General features: G+C 47.3%; 1 protein-coding gene across 1 annotated transcript in view; it reads right to left on the minus strand.

Moving 5' to 3' along the window:
* Nucleotides 1-15,631, minus strand: part of NDP1 (Tetratricopeptide repeat (TPR)-like superfamily protein) — a 140,393-nt gene that overhangs the window by 2,810 nt on the left and 121,952 nt on the right. The window contains exons 10-11 of the mRNA XM_086519777.1: nt 390-441; nt 263-310 (exon numbers count right to left, since the gene is read on the minus strand). Of these exons, the coding sequence (XP_086375903.1) occupies nt 263-310; nt 390-441 (100 nt within the window). The remainder of the gene's footprint in view (nt 1-262; nt 311-389; nt 442-15,631) is intronic.

Raw genomic sequence — 15,631 nt, forward strand, 5'->3', positions numbered from 1 at the left:
ACCTTGCCTATGGGATGACTGAAGGTCTATAGAAGATCAAATGGAACCTTGGATAGTCCCCAAGGTGAAGGGTTACGCTACCACACACAATTTTTCTTTGTGATGAACATTTGAGCGCGCGCACGCACACTCTCTCTCTCAATGACAGCTGTCATGCATAGAAATGTAATCAATTACATGCGAATAAAACAGGCAAAGAAAAAAAAGCACACTTCTTAAAGATTGCATTTGCTATGTGGGGATTTGCTTGAAACAGTCCTACCTCTAGTTAGAGCCACAATCTCTGCTAGGCGCCAACCTTGTTCTTTCACTGCAACAAAGCATTTTCATTACCATCATGTAGAACCTTTCATGTAAGGATATACAAAACTCAGACTGCAAGATTGTACCATTGTTCAAGGGAGGAGTCTTCATCAAATCTAAAGCACTTTTATACATGCCCTACAATAAAAGTAATGTGAATTAACATGTATGTTTTTTTAACGGTACGATCAAGCAATATGATTCAAATAAGGCGTTTCTACATTCTAATCATACCAAAAACGAGAGACACAATCCTGGCTAACAAGACAACCAAAGAGTTGTGCAATTATGTTTCAAAATCAGTGAAGAGTAAGGCTCCCATACATTTGACTCTTACTATGATTCAAGAAGGTGTTACTAAGTTCAAAGATAAGAACACAGAAATATTGAAGGGTGGATAAGAAGCCATATTCGTAAAGTAGATTTTAGAAAGATATAGCATTCAATCCGTAAAACTCTATTAGCTTGCATTCTTCGTTCTCAATGCTAGAGCAAGACTGAGACCACCATTTCAGCCATTGGTTTTTACACGAGCAATGATTGTGCGTGTCACCAGGATGTGTATCTTTCCTATTGCCTTCTTTAAATATGTAGTACATATTTTTAATTATTTTACTTTTGCTCGATTTCCCGGAAACCCTTGAAAAGGTGCAAGTGGACATTGCATGACCAATGTGAAACGGTTGTAACCAAACAGGTTTCTCACATTGGGAATCTGTGGGCCAATCAACACTGAATTCTGATGAGTATGGAAGCATGTGCACGCGTAAATGGAATTTGGGCCATGCGGCAAGTTTTCAGGTTCACAGCTTTAATGGAAAGTTTGTCCTCTCCATTGCCTCATGTAGCGCAATGATTCCGCTCTCGTGCATCTCTCTCCCCCTTACACATATGGTAATGCCCCACTAGTTGGGCTCCCTAGATGGCTATGTAGAATCTTCATGCGCGTTTGCCAAGGCAAGAGCCTTCTAAACAGTAACTAGATTAGCTAATTGCTAATTCCCCCCAAGTACGCACAATTTAATTGTGACAGATTGCGAAACAGGAGAGTTTTCTCACGTGAAAACTTGTTCGATTCAAAAGGGAAGTGTCCCATTGCGTGGGGAAGCTCCTAAGACACTCATAGATGTGTTGCTCCACTCGAAATGATCCAAAACAGGGAATTTCAGCTTGCTGCATTTATTTGCAGGTTTCGATTTCACACCTGAATTGCAAGATAACACTTGGGAAGCTTCGGGGAAGCCTTGGGGTGGTTATACAAGAGTTTGGGCACTTGTGAGTGAACAAAACAGGAAATAATAGCATGCTAAAATTTACTTACAGCTCACCAAAAAGCTTCTAAAACGCAAGGAAATCCGTCCTAGACTTGCGCTTTTGACTTACAGAGATTTTGGCGCCGTTATGCTGCCGAAATTGGGTCCAAAACCTTGGTTGAAGTGTTCGGATTGTTTCTTTTCAATTGAATAAACAAATACTGAAAGGGGCGCCTGTCTTTGGGGCATACATGGTGTCAGTCTTCATGTGCGCAATGACGATCTAGTGGCTAGACACATTTGTGTTCTCTCTTCTTCTCAATCCTCCGTGTGAAATTAACAGGTAATTGAATTAGAACTGCTCTCTAGTGTACTGGACGGTTTCATGGTTCCATGAACAGGATAGTCACTTCTTCTTCAGAGAGTAAAGCATGGATTATAGTGAGTGAAAGCAACACAGAGCATATCATTATGGTAGAGAAGAGAGACCGGGTACTTGAAGAGGGATCTTTCTCACATGGCACAGACAAAGCTCCTAAAGCTCTTCAAGAAGAGAATATGTTGTTTAAAGCTCGACTACTTAGCTGCATTGAAATTTTTAGTAGTTGTTCAAGAACCCAAGGATGCACAAGTTCTTACAAGCTCCTACATAGGTTTTACAAGCTCCTACACAGGATTTATAAGCTCTGACACAGGGTATATTTGAGCCATTGCAAGAAAAGGAGATTTCTCATTCAGAGGGGTCTCTTGATGCTCGAGGGAAAACCCATGTGATCGAGCACCCAACGGTGTCCATTGATCCAAAGTAACTTGCTCTACCTGGACACAAGGAATGTTTGTGAATGATCAAGGGAGTAATGAGCAGGCTATGTGTTAGACCCTTCCATTGCCTACTTCATATCCTCGATATTTTGGAGGTGGTTCAATGTTTCAGGCTATGGCTAGACCTTCCATAGGTTTGCAAGATTACATGCAAGGGAATGTGTTTGGGCGATGCAACTAGGCATGGTTAGCCCTATGTACGGAAACATAGTTGTCCAACCACGTTTCCAGGGTGGTTTTTCACAACCATATGCCCAAAATGAAGATATAACAGGTACAACACGTGATGCGAGTGCTGGAAAGGTTAACTCTGGAGCACCACTTTTAAGGGCATATGTTTATGACAATTTGGCTCCTTTGAGGCAACCTAAGGATTACAGGTGATGCGAGTGATGGAAAGGTTAACTCTGGAGCACCACTTTTAAGGCCATATGTTTATGACAATTTGGCTCCTTTGAGGCAACCTAAGGATTAAAAGGACGGTGGGCAAGCAGTGAAGTTTGAAACTTTCAAGGGAACAAAGGACCAATTGAAGGCTTTGACCTTCGTATAATAGTTTGATGCAGCTTATGCGGCTGGAAAATTCGCAAAATCTTCGAAGATACGCAAGGCTGCCACTTTCTTGAAAGAAAATGCACTTCAATGGTGGACCGCATTGTTGAACAAAGGTCAAGCACCTACAACATGGGTCCAATTCAAACAGCTTTTCGTATCTACATTGCTTACAAACACTTTTGAGGTGGATGTGATGATAGCATGGCACGAGTTAAATGCGGAAAACTGTGCGAACCTTGAAGTATACAATAAGTAGTTTTCGGCCATACTCTTGCTAGTAAGCTTCTATAGGTTTGTGCCACTGTCAAAACAGCTTGAGAAGTACTGTTGTGGATTGCCCACGGAATCAAGGACTACTGTGCAAAGACTAAAGTGATGAATATGGCGCAGTTAATTGAAAATGCAACAGACGCCAATAATTTGTCAAAAGGAAATCACAAAGATTTGAGGGCAACGAGAGAGAGTCCCAAGGCAAACACTTTTCAGCCAAGGACAATGTTGCAGCAAAGCCTTTTGTGCCTCGCACAAATAAACCCCCCATTGATGTAGCTGACAAGTCCAAGAAGCAATTTAAATCTTCTATTGGACGAGGACAAGGACAAAAAGAGCACTTTTTTGGCAAATCTTTTGAAGAAAGGAAAGCTCTAAGAGAAGCCAAGAAATGCTACATTTCTAAACAGGAGGGAGATTTTGCAAATGAATACCCACAAAGGAAGTCACATGGCAAGTCATAGCATTAAGGAAAGAAGCCAAAACCCAGTGTAGGTCTTGTCCCAAATTTGGCTGGTGATCAGCCAAACATAGATGCCACGGAATTGTGCAAAGCATGGGGCAAAGTTAGGGACCAAGCAGTACTGGTTTTCTTTGATCCAAGAGCCCGTGCAAATTTCATATCCCAAAATTGGCATCAAACTCGGGCATTCGCGTAGAGGAGATGGGTATGACGGGTGAAGTAGGTTTGGCAAGTCCACGTCATTCAGAGCCTGATATTCCCATTTTACTCCCATTTCCGTGTTGACCTGTATTACAGCGCTGCACATTTCCAGGACCTCTTGGACTCCCCGTGCCTTGAAAATTTCCTCGACCACCTGTGTTCTGACCGTGATTGTTATTTTGTTGTTGTGCTTGGTGGTTGGTTGCCTCTTCCTTGGCCTCGTCCATGACCTATACCACGTCCTCTTCCTATTCCTTTGTTGTTGAAAAGGACCTGTTCAGAATTGTTTCCCCCGTGTAGAGGAGTCTTCGTCAAGTTCCTTTTCTTCCACAATCAACAAGGACACCAAACTGTAAATGAGGGAATGTTCTCTCGAAGATGGATGCCAGTTTTAAACTGTTTGTATTTTGAATTCAAAGGTCGCAGACAGACTTCTACTTTATCATCATCATCGACGTAACACCAAACGATGCAAGTGACTCACATATATCCTTTGTCTTCAATGAATAGTCATTGATGGACATGTTTTTCTTCTCCACAATATTTAGCTCGATCTTCAAGAGCAGCTTCCTTACCTTTCTGTTGGTCACATCTAATGACAGTAAGGTGTCCCAAGCCTCCTTAGGAATATGAGCATCTTGTATGTGCCCAATCATCGTGTCCTGCACACTCACAGAAAGCCAGTACATGACCTTCCGCGCTCCCTGGTTCCAATCTTTAAACTTCTTTATTTGGGTAGCCCTTGCACCTTCCTCTTGTAACGGTGATGCTGTCTTGTGCTCTCCATCAATGTAGTCCCAATAACCTTCACCCATAAGGAAATTCGTCATTTTGAACTTCCAAGCATGGAAGTTGTTCTTGTCCAACTTCTCACTGACAATCTGGTTAAGCCTATCATTGTTGGACGACATGTTTCCAACTCTTCATCAAGTCTCTGAGCAGCCTGCTGAGAAGGGAAAAAAGTCCTACCCATTTTGCAGACTAAGGACAAGATATTTGAGGAAGACAACTATGTGCAAGATATCGATGAAGCATACAAGAAGATAAAGATAGCTCTTGAGAAGATTCACGCTAAGCAAAAGAAAGCTGCTGATTGTCACTGTCATGAACTTGTATTTTCACTTGGTGATTGGGTACTTTTGCGCTTTGAAAAGGCGAGGTGAAGGAAAAGGAACGTTTGTTTCCAAAGCTCAGTATGAGAGTGAAACCGGCCTGTAGCCTTACTAAAGAGCGGTAAACTTTAGCTTTCACCCCAAGCTACGTTGTCTAACTTTCCCTACACTTTATGACACATTGAAACTTCACAAATAAACCTGCACATGGAATTCACCACTTCAAAAAAATCTACGACTTGGTAGCTAGAGTGCTCCCAAGTAGACAACAACGCCCTGTTGGCCCCAAAGACTCGCACCCCTTTCGATATTTCTTTACTCATTTGCAAACAAACGAATTGAACACTTACACCAAACTCTCACCAAGCTGTCCAAACCTGTCGAGGGTTGAAATTGGCAGGTTTTCGACCCAATTTCGGCAGCATAACGATACCAAAACCCCTGTACCCGTAGGTCAAAAGTACATGTCTAGGACGGATTCCCTTGCATTTTAGAAGCTTTCGGGTGAGCTACAGGTTGATTCCAACATGTAGTAATTTTCTGTTTTGGTCAATGTGAGGTGCCCAAAGCCCTGTATAAGCACCCCAAGGCTTCCCCGAGGCTCCCTTGGTGTTACCTTGCAATTTAGGTGTGAAACCCTAAACCTGCAAATAAACACAACAGGCTGTAACTCTCTGTTTTGGATCATTTTGAGTGCACAAAACACATGTACGCGCCCGCACGCAATGAGACAATTTCTTTTTGATTTGGATGAGTTTTCACGCAAGAATACTCTTCGTTTTTGCAATTTGTCACGATGAAACTGTGCGTACTTGTGGGGAATTAGCAATTAGCTAATCCGGTTTCTGTTCAGAAGGCTCTTGCCTTGGCAAAGGCGCATAAAAGCCATAGAGCTATACATGGTCATTTGAATCGTCCAACTATTGCGGCATTACCATATGTGCAAAGGGGAGAGAGAGATGCATGAGAGAAAATCCACTCACAAAAACTGAAAATCAGCCTCCACTCTCATATTTTTTTTTTTCCGAGAAAAAGATCCTTCTATTAGTTAATGAAACTGCCTGTAGGGCTACAACCACCTCTACTAGAGAGGTCTACAACAATCATAAGGGGGGAGACTCTCAATGAAAAAACAGCATATGTACAATGAGGCTAAATCAGGAGATGGGAGGGCGAAAAAGCCACACAAGTGGACGGTAGTGCCATCTGAGCCCCCCTTGGACCATGGTGAAGAAAGGCCTAGGGTGCCGGAGTCAAAGGAAAGCCTCTCTACGCGCCCACATGCGGTTGGAGCTGCCTTGGAGTCTCTCAAACTGTCCCCTGAGAGTATAGATCAGCTCTAGCGAAAGATCTCGAACTGTCTCTGCTGGTGGTACAAGGCGAGTCTTAAAGATGAAGAAGCAGCAGGCCTGTCACATGAATCAAAGTGTCAGGCCGCAGATGAGCTCCCAACACTCCTCTCTCTCACTGCACCACTCCTGTAGCGTAAGCTCTGTAGCAGGCTAGAGTGTAGGTCGACCCCCCTTAATCACTATCATCCTGGTGGTGGAGGATAGCTCAAACTGTAGTGCCGGGCCCATGAGAGTAGACCAAGAGCTGCCCTCCAAGTGTACTGTCGTGCTGTGGAAAAAGCAGGCATCAGCCGAAGGACCCGAAGCCAAACCTGCTGTGCCATAGGACACTCCAAAAGACAATGACGCCGACTCTCCACAGGATGGCCACAAGCTGCGCATGCTGCCGAGACCACTATGTACAAGCCCATTGCTGTAACTCTATGTGCAACCATCCACTGGAACAAAGTGACTCACCGCGGCTGTTTGGCGTCCCACAACCTCGCCCAAAAAGCTGAGAAGAACTCAGCTGTGAGACCCTCCTCTTGCCAAAGAGGTGCTGCAGGAGGACGAGCCTCTCTCCGTGCTGCTAGTATGTGACGTCCAGTCGAACAGTGTACCGAAAGAAAGGGACACTTGGATGGTTGGCTGAGGCGAAAGGGTCTCACCAAAACCACTCTCAGGATCCCATTGCACTCATGCCAGTGGGCAGCTCTTCCAAGCCCACAGCCTCCAGTGGCTAGTCTCAAGAGCTGTTGGGCCAGGATCTATGCCACAAGTCCTCCCACTGATGCCCACAACTCGAATCCTCTGAAAGCAGCACTCTGCAACCTATGGGGCCTCAACTGAAACTCGGTGTAAACGACCCTCACCCTGTAGCTCGAAAAACAGGGAAGGTACAATATCTGAACAAGCTCGAACTGCGATGAGGACCTCCGATCGTGTGAAGCCCCCATCCATCTGGGCGCTGCTGACTCGAGAAGTGTGAGCCACTCATCTGGTACTACCTCTGTGATGTTCTGACACATGCTCTGCACCCCTCTCATGCCCTGTAGCTGGATGCTCTGAAGCTCCTCTGACAGGCTGGAGAACTGTAACCAATCACCTAAGGTGCGTGCTGGACCCTCTGCCATCGGACCCCAAGAAACATGAGGCCTACTACCAACCAAGGTAGCCTCTCTGAGTGCTAACCATGGGGTTCCAAACAAGGGGCTGTTGCAGACGCTCCTTCATGCAAGTAGGTTGGTGCTGCTCCAGGCCTCTCCTCAAATGCTCCCAAGAGCGGAGTAGACTCACAGCAAAACGGTTCTCCAGACTCCTGCTCAGGCCAACTCTGCGCATCTCTGTGAAAATCCATCTGGTCGAAGGTCTCCAAGGGCCTCTAGCCTGACGCACTCTAGCACTAAGCTGCTGAAGCAAAAACTCCTTCTAGGGCTCCTCCCCTAGAAGCAATCCTCTGACAACAAACTTGCCAAGAAGGGCTTTGCTTTGCTGTGCTGGGTCTATGAGCCCCAACCCCCCCCCCCCCCCCCCCCCGAGCACAAGGAAAAGTGACGACCTGCTAGGCCACTTTGGCCCGGGCTATCCGAGTGTCACGCCTTGACCAAAGGAAGTTCCTGCTCAGCCTCTCTACCGGGCTGATGCAGGAACTCAAACAGATCCAACAAGATGTGATGTACCACATAGTAGCCAACAACATCTGGTTGGCCACTACAACTTTGCCTGCCAGACAAAGTCGTGCGGAGCTCCAATGTAATAGCTTCCTCCTGATGGACGGGAGGAGGGGAGCAATCGGCTGCTCAGAAGACAAGTCCAAACCAACCCTACAACCCAAGTATGGAATTGTAGTCCCTAGGGGGATCCATCTGAAACCCTTACTTGGCAGCCAATCAGGCATAGGAGCACTACCAACCGAGAAAGCCACTGTCTTTCTCGAGTTGATCCTTGCGCCTGATGCACAACAAAAGGTCTCAAGAGCTTGCTCACACCTGTGAAGGTTGGCCTCATGGCCCTCCAAGTACAAAGCTGAGTCGCCTGCTAACTCAGCATGCAGTAGCTCGTCACTCTGAATAGGGAGCGCTAAGCCACGTAGGCCAACCTACTGTGAAGCCAAAAGTATGCTCATCGCCTCAACATAGAACAGAAAGAGGAAGGGGGCAAGAGGGCAGCCTTGTCTGACCTAACGTGTGAGCATGAAGCGCTCTCTTCTACCACCTGCCAAAAGTACCTGACTGTGTGCCTGTCTGTAAAGAGCTGACACACCTCTGATCCAAGCATATGAGAAGCCCATCCTGCGAAGAGTGCCCTCCAAAAAGTCCCAATCGACTCTATTGTAGGCCTTCTCAAAATCGAGAAGAAGTATCACCAGATCCTCACCACGGAGCTGAGCGAGGGTAGAAGCCTCCCAAAAAGTAAAGAAGTTGTCAAGGATACTACGCTCCTCGACAAAACCTGTCTGTGTCCCATGTATAATGCTCTCTAAAAGTGGTTGAATCCTCAAACTCAGAGCCTTGGCAAGAATTTTGTAGGCTGAGTTGAGGATGGTGATGGGCCGCCACTGTCAAATCTCATCCAAGGCGCCACCCTCCTTGGGAATGAGGTAGATCAGACCCTCACTCATGGTGTCAGGCATCTCTCCTGTATACAGAATGTACTGGAGATCTGAGCCAAGCAAGTCCCAGTACTCTAAGAAGAAGCTAGGAGTCAAACCATCCTCACTAGGATAGCTACCATGAGGAAGTGCATTGAGGGCCACGTGGAGCTCCTCTAGCTGAAGAGGCAGCTCAAGCCTCTGATGCATCTCCTTAGTCACAAGACAAGGCATCTGTGTCCAAACTTGCTCTCTGCATGCACCCTGAGGCTCTGCTGACAGCAGGTCACGGTAAAAGTCAGTAGCAACTACTCGCATGTCCTCTGGCTCTTTGCTACTGCTCGCATGTCCTCTGGCTCTGAAGCAATTGACCTGTCAGGCCTCCTCAACTGGCTGACCCTGGCATGCGTATGTCGAGGTCCCACTGTCTCAAAGAAAGCCCTTGTCACAAGGATATACCTTTTTCCATTGTTGGTTCTTGGCATTGGACCTACAACATCTACTCTCTATTTTGCAAATGCATCAAAAGACATTATAGCTTTTTGAGGCTCAGCCAAAAGCTTCCGATTTGCAAACACTTGGCATTCATGGCATGACTTGCACCAAAAGTAAGCATCTCTCATTATAGAGGGCCAACAGTAACCTGCTCTCAAAACACGAAAGACAACCTGATCCTTGTCTTGATGGCCTGTTTCTTCATGGCAGTGCTCCAAAATCAAGCCTATCTCTTCTTTGTACGACACTTTTCTCAAAATGCTATCCTTGCCATAAAGCATGAGATCCTCACCTACCAATGTGTAGTTTCTTGCTTTTGCAACTATTCTCTTATGCCGAACATTTGACATGCCATCTGGACATTGCCCTTTACCAAGAAATACTTCTACATCTTGCAATGATTCCCTTCCTGCATACAAGGCTTTCTTGACCTTTAAAGGAGCTACCAAGGCATCCAACTTGTCCCTAGCCAACTCATCAGCTTCTTTATTCTGCTCACGAGGAACATGCTTAAACTGTATCTTCTCAAACTCATGCAAAAGCTTCTTGATGCCACAAAACCACTTCTTCAAATTGTCTTTCTTAACATTCCACAAACCAAGCAACTGATTCATGACTAGCAATGCATCCCCTTTTGCAATGACCCTCTTCAGTCCAAACTCAACACATTGCTTCAACCCAAGGAAAAGCGTGAGATACTCGGCCTCATTGTTACTTTCAGCTTCATCAAGATCGTAAGCTCTAGAAAAGATTACATCGCTTTTTTGGGTTCTTAATGACTACCCCACCACTTGTCTTTTGAAGAACTTTCCTGTATGCACCATCAAACATCATTGTATATACATCCGTAATATCTACTTCCTCTTCATGGTCATCCTTGTCAACCCTTGGGTAAGATGGAAGCTCCCCTCCCTTATGTACCACTGTCTTCCAAGTGAGCTTTAACAGAATGATCCACTTTAAACTCAAACTCATACTCTTGAAGCTCCAAAGTCCACTTTAAGATGCGCTTGCTAGGCTTCAAATGTTGTACTACATCAGGCAAAAGATTCGATGTGGTGAGCACATAGAACTTTTGGGGCAACAAATAGGTTTTGAACCATCGACAAGCAAGAACCAAGGCGAATACCCACTGTTCCATTTCCGTGTAGGAGAACTCGCTTACATTCTTCATCTTGCTCTCAAAATAAACTGGCTTGAAGTTCCTTCCTTGCTTTTGTAAGAGAACCGACCCAAAAGCTACTGAGCCCACACTAATAGATACATAGAAAATCGACTGCAAGTTGGGAGGACTCACTATTGGTAAAGCACACAATACCTCTTTGATACCATCAAAAGCCTGTTGCATGTCTTCGTTCCACTCAAACCCTTGAACTCTTTGACTCAATTTCTGGAGAGGATATACATACTGACAGAGCATCCAAAAAAAACGTGACAAGTACCTGAGCTTATGCACAAATGATGCCAAATCCTTTGTGTAATTGCAGGGCGGATCCATAAGCAATAAAGCCTTAACTTTCTCTGGGTCAGCTTCTATTCCATTTTGGGAAACCACATGTCCTAGCAAATGGACTCTAGCATGAGCAAACTTACACTTCTTTAGGTTGAGTTGCCCACCCTCTTGTTGAAGCCTTTCAAAACTCAATCTCAGCTTCTCCAAATGTGTGACCCTTGAGCTATAACACCCAATGTCATCCATGAAAATGTGAATGAACTTACCCAAGTAGGGACCAAACACTCTATTCATCCATCCTTGGAAGGTAGCATATGCATTAACCAGCCCAAAAGGAATTCTTTTGTAGGCAAAACAACCCCAAGGAGTAATGAAGGTCGTCTTCAATCGATCTTCAATCGCTATCAAGATCTGAAAGTAGCCAGAAAACCCATCCATGATTGAGTAACGTTCATGACCTGCAACCTGATTGAGGATTTCATCTAGGAAGGGTAGTGGATAATGATTCCTTTTTGTGGCAACATTCAAAGGTTTGAAATCAACACATATCCTAAATCTTCCGTTTTTCTTGGGCACAATAACAACTGGAGAGACCCATTCGGACGACTCCACTCGAAAGATGAAATCTGCTTCCAAAAGCTTCGTCACCTCTTCATGAAGTGCCTTCTCATGAATGACCCCCAACCTCCTAAGCTTTTGAACCTTTGGCTTGGCACCTTCTTTTAGATTGCTCGACTCCTTTAGCTCCTTGCATCTTTGTATATTCAGTGGCGAATAGCTTTGGAAACTCCGTGAACATGTCTTCATACTCCTTTTTTTCTTTCTCTGTCAAGTTCTTCCTAGCATGCTTCATGCGTTCACTTTGGCAGGCTCTACAATTGCTTTTGGACTAGCGTTCTCCTCCTTGACCTTCACATCGTGCATCGATGCTTCCTTTTCAACACTTATCCCAAAAAGATCAGGACATAATTGCATCAAGCCTTCCTCTACACTTTCTTCTGATGATGTAGACGAAGCATCACTATTGTATGACGTAGTTTTTGTCGAATTCGTATCTTGCATCTCCACTAGGGACTGTGTACAGCTCTCGTGTGTCTTCATGTTGTAGACAATGGTCCTTCCTTTCTCTTTGTCGGGGATGGTGATCAAGCCCGTGCCCCAATCCTGCTTAGCACCAAGGGTTATAAGCCATGGCCTCCCTAAAATGATCGGATAAGCATTCTCACCCGCTTGCATCACGTAGCAATCAACCAAGCACTCAATCCCCAAGACTTTTTTTTTTCCGAGAAAAAGATCCATCTATTAGTTACTGAAACTGCCCATAAGGCTACAACCACCTCTTCAAGAGAGGGCTACAACAACCATGGTGGGAGACTCTCCCAATGAAAAAACCAGCATATGTACAATGGGGCTAAATCAAGAGATGGGGGGAGGGAAAAGCCACACAGGTGGTCGGTAGTGCCATCGGAGTACACCCTGGACCATGGTGTAGAAAGGCCAAGGACGCCAGAGTCGAAGGAAAGCCTCTCTGCGCTCCTGCATGCGGTCGGAGCTGCCTTGTAGTCCCTCGAGCTGTCCTCTGAGAGTGTGGATCACCTCTAGCAAAAAATCGCGAACAGTCTCTGCTGGTGGCACACGGTGAGCCTCAAAGATGCGGAAGCAACGAGCTCGCCAGATGAACCAGAGGGTCAGGCCACTGATGAGCTCCCAACACTCCTCTCTCTCACTGCACGACTCCTGTGGAGTAAGCTCTGCGTGGCAGGCTGGAGTGTAGGTTGCCCCTCCTGCATCACTATCATCCTGCTGGTGGAAGATAGCTCAAACTGAAGTGCCGGGCCCATGAGGGTGGACCAAGCTGCTGCTCCCCAAGTGTACTGTCGAGCCGTGGAAAGAGCAGGCATCAGCCGAAGAACTCGAAGCCACACCTGCTGTGCCGAAGGACAGTCCCAAAGACAGTGACGCTGACTCTCCACAAGATGGTCACAAGCTGCGTATGCGGCTGAGAGACCACTATGCACTAGCCAGCTCCCAACTGTTGTAGCTCTGTGTGCGACCAGTCACTGAAACAAGGTGACTCGCCCGGCTGTCTGTAGTCCCACAACCTCTCCCAGAAGGCTGCCAAGAACTCAGCTGTGAGACCCTCCTCCTGCCAATGAGGTGCTGCAGCGGGGCGGGCCTCTCTCTGTGCTGCTAGTATATGACGTCCTAGTCGAACAGTGTACTGAAAGAACGGGACACCTGGGTGGTCTGCAGAAGAGAAGGGGTCCCTCTAGAGCCACTCACCAGGATCCCACTATACTCGTGCCAGTGGACAGCACTCCCAAGCCCACAGCCACCAGTGTCCAGTCTCAAGAGCTGCTGGGTCGGGATCGATGACACAAGTCCTCCCACAGATGCCCACTACTCGGATCCTCTAAAAACAGCACTCTGCCACCTGCGGAGCCTCTACTGTAACTCGTTGTAAGCGTCCCCCACCCTGAAGCTCGAAGAAAAGGGATGAAACAGTCTATGAGCAGGCCCTGACTGAGATGAGAACCTCAGTCGTGTGAAGGCTCCCATCCATCTGGGTGCTACTGGCTCAAGAGGCGTGAGCCACTCAGCTGGAACTGCCTCTGAGATGTCCTGGCACATGCTCTGCACCCCTCTCATGCCCTGTAGCTGGAGACCCTGCACCTCCTCTGACAAGCTTGTGAACCCTAACCAGTCACCTAAAGAGCGCACTGGACCCGCTGCCATGGGACCCTAGGAAACATGAGGCCGGCTACCAACTAAGTGGCCTCTCAGAGTGCTAACCATGGGGTTCCAGACAAGGGGTTGCCGTAGGCGCTCCTCCGTGCAAGTAGGTTGTCTCTGCTCCAGGCCTCGCCGCAAGAGTTCCCAAGATCGAAGCAAACTCACAGCGAAGCGATCCTCCAGTCTCTTGCTCAAACCAACTCTGCGCATCTCTGTGAAGATCCATCTGGTCAAAGGTTGCCAGGGGCCTCCAGTGTGAGGCACCCTAGCACGAAGCCGCTGTAGCAAGAACTCCTTCCAAGGCTCCTCACCTGGAAGAAGTCCTCTGACTATGAACTTCCCAAGAAGGGCTCTGCTCTGTTGTGCTGGGTCAATGATCCCAAGCCCTCCCTGTGAACAAGGAAGAGTGATGACCTGCCAAGCCACTTTGGCTCGGGCTATCTGAGTGTCACGTCCTGACCAAAGGAAGTTCCTGATCAGCCTCTCTACCTGGCTGATACAAGAACTCGAGAAGATCCAGAAAGAAGTGATGTACCACATAGTCGCCAACAACACCTGGTTGGCCACTACTACTCTGCCAGCCAAAGAAAGTCGTGCTGAGCTCCAGTGTAACAACTTCCTCCTGATAGACAGGAGGAGAGGAGCAATCTGTTGCTCGGGAGACGAGTCCAAACCAACCTGACAGCCCAAATACCGAACTGCAGTCCCTGGGGGAATCCACCTAAAACCCTCTCCTAGCATCCAATCGGGCACAGGACCACTACCAACCGAGAAAGCCACTGTCTTTCTCCAGTTGATCATTGCGCCCGATGCACAACAGAAGGTCTCCAGAGCCTGCTCACACCTGTGAAGGTTGGCCTCCTGGCCATCTAAGTACAAGGCTGAGTCGTCGGCAAACTCAGCGTCCAGTAGCTCATCTCCCTGACTAGGGAGTGCTAAGCCCCGTAGACCAACTGTGACACCAAAAACCTGCTCATCGCCTCCGCATAGAATAGAAAGAGGAAGGGGGCAAGAGGACAGCCCTGTCTGACCGAACGTGTGAGCATGAAGCGATCACCTCTACCTCCTTCCAAAAGTACCTGACTGTGAGCCTGTCTGTACAAAGCTGACACCCCTCTGATCCAAGCATCTGAGAAGCCCATCCTGTGTAGAGTGCCCTCTAGAAAGTCCGAGTCCACTCTGTCGTATGCCTTCTCAAAATCGAGAAGAAGAATCACTAGGTCCTCACCACGGAGCCGTGCTAGAGCAGAAGCCTCCCAAAAAGTAAAGATGTTGTCAAGGATACTGCGTTCCTTGACAAAACCTGTCTGAGTCCCATGTATAAGGCTCTCTAGAAGTGGCTGAATCCTCAAACTCGGAGAGGATGTGATGGGGCGCCACTGTCGAATCTCATCCAAGGAGCCACCCTCCTTGGGAATGAGGTAGATCAAGCCCTCACTCATGCTGTCAGGCATCACTCCTGTGTGCAAAATGTACTGAAAAGCACTACAGAGATCTGGGCCAAGCAGGTCCCAGTACTCCAAGAAAAAACTGGGAGTCAGCCCATCCTCACCTGGATAGCCACCACGGGGGAGGGCCCTAAGAGCCGTGTGCAGCTCCTCAAGCTGAAGTGGCAGCTCAAGCCTCTGACGCATCTCCTCAGTCACAAGACAAGGCATCTGTGCCCAAACCTGCTCCCTGCATGCATCCTGACGCTCTGACTGAGGCTCTGCAGACAGTAACTCACGGTAAAAGTTAGTAGCAACTGCACGCATATCCTCGGGCTCAGAAGCAACTCACCCGTCGGGCCTACGCAACTGGCTGACCTTGGCATGCAAATGCCGAGGTCCCACTGCCTCAAAGAAAGCACCAGTCACTCTGTCGCCCACCTGTGTCCATTGAGATGCCTATCCGTGAAAAGCAAACTCGTGTCGCCTCTCCTCTGTGTTAACAAGCTCCTATCGAGCCTGCTGTAGCTGCTCCTCCAACCAAGGACTGTCTGGATGCTGCTCCTGCATCCTTTGTAATGAAGAAATGCCCCGTTTGAGGCGCTGCTCCTCCTCTCGCGCTG

Source organism: Adiantum capillus-veneris, chromosome 9 (assembly GCF_014529385.1).
Source record: "Adiantum capillus-veneris isolate H3 chromosome 9, ASM1452938v2, whole genome shotgun sequence".
Taxonomy (NCBI): domain Eukaryota; kingdom Viridiplantae; phylum Streptophyta; class Polypodiopsida; order Polypodiales; family Pteridaceae; genus Adiantum; species Adiantum capillus-veneris.